This window comes from Protobothrops mucrosquamatus, unplaced genomic scaffold (assembly GCF_001527695.2).
Source record: "Protobothrops mucrosquamatus isolate PMUCROS unplaced genomic scaffold, P.Mucros_1.0 scaffold4065, whole genome shotgun sequence".
In the NCBI taxonomy this organism is placed as follows: Eukaryota; Metazoa; Chordata; class Lepidosauria; order Squamata; family Viperidae; genus Protobothrops; species Protobothrops mucrosquamatus.
Window position 1 is genome coordinate 11,405 of NW_015389996.1, and position 1,509 is coordinate 12,913.

Consider the following 1,509-nt stretch of genomic DNA (forward strand, 5'->3'; position numbering starts at 1 on the left):
AATAGCACAGCTCATAAAAAAGGGGGAAAAAACAAAAAAAAATGCCGGACTGCGTTTCATAAGGATTCTATGAGGAAAAACTCCAGGACTTTGGCGACCCCTGTGAAATGGTCGTTCGACCCCAAAAGGGGTCGCGACCCACAGGTTGAGAACCGCTGGTCTAAGAGGTAAGCATAATTGCCAGATTTACAAGAAAATCCATTTCACTAACATCCTTTGATTTTTTTTTAGGAACAAAAGTAAGGAGAATTAATCTAATGATTTTATTCCTGATCATTTGGGAAAATTCATAGGACTTGGTGGGGTGTTTACTCACACAAGTATGATCCAAGTTGTTATCGCAGACTCGCAAACAAGGAACACATAAAGAACAATTTCATTGTATTCTGCCAGATGTCTGTCTTCCACTGAAGAAGAGAAAAATCTTTTTTAGCTTTTTGTTAACAAGAAGCTCAGCATGGAAGCAAGGAATCTTCACAGTAAGTTAATATATGGGTTGCTTAACCAAGATTTCTTGATTAGACCATAATTTGATGGGCTCATTTTCAAGTCATAAGCACTTTCCATCAAAAAAACGGTGTTTTGTTTTAGAGCAGACATGTCAAACCTGCGACGTCACGTGACGTCGCGCAACATATCGGGACGGTTTTGCCATTGCCAGCAATGGGGTGGGTGCAGTTTCTGGATGATGCATCCAGCCCGTGGGCCGGCAGTTTGACATGCCTGTTTTAGAGTCTTGGGTGAACCCATATAAAATTTAATGCTGGAATAGGGTATCTTTCTGCCCCATCAGTATATTTGTCCAATTGCTTAAAAGGGCATCTTTAAATGGGAGCAAGAAGAGAGGAATACAGATAGTTCCCAACCTATGATTGGTCACTTTGCGACAGTTTGAAGTTATGATGGACCAATCTTAGGGCTAGCCTTCCATCCTTCTGAGATCGGTAAAATGAGGTCCCAGATTGTTGTGGGAGATACGCCGACAGTGTAAACTGCTTAGAGCAGGGGTGTCCAACTGCCGGCCCACGGGCTGGATGCGTCATGCCAAAACCACACCCACCCCAGCTCCAGCAATGGGAAAAAAATCATGATACGTCATGACCAGTGGTGGGATTCAAATATGTGAACAACCAGTTCTCTGTGTGGATGCCACTTCCAGAAATCCATTCTGGGCCTGGGCAACAAAAAATTAGCTGCCGAAGTGGTGCGAACTGGCTGAATCCCACCACTGGTCATGACACGTCACGTGACATGGTGAGTTTGACACCCCTGGCTTAGAGAGTGCTATAAAGTACTATGAAGTGGTACATAAGTACCGTATATACTCGAGTATAAGTCGACCCGAGTATAAGCCGAGGGACCGATTTTCCCACAGAGAACTGGGAAAAATTGGTGACCCGCGCATAAGCCGAGGGGGCATTTTGGCTGTTCCTCCCTGGCCGCCTCGGCCCCCCCGGCCCTGTCAGTGAGCGCCCGGCAGGGCGCAGCGTCGCCAGGCCTCCCCCCTTC

The 1,509-nt window shown here is 46.1% G+C and overlaps 1 protein-coding gene across 1 annotated transcript in view; it reads right to left on the minus strand.

The window, feature by feature from the left end:
• Positions 1 to 312: 312 nt before the first annotated feature.
• Positions 313 to 1,509, minus strand: part of IZUMO3 (IZUMO family member 3) — a 21,740-nt gene continuing 20,543 nt past the window's right edge. Inside the window, exon 7 of the mRNA XM_029286560.1 lies at positions 313 to 407. Coding sequence (XP_029142393.1) covers positions 313 to 407 — 95 coding nt within the window. The remainder of the gene's footprint in view (positions 408 to 1,509) is intronic.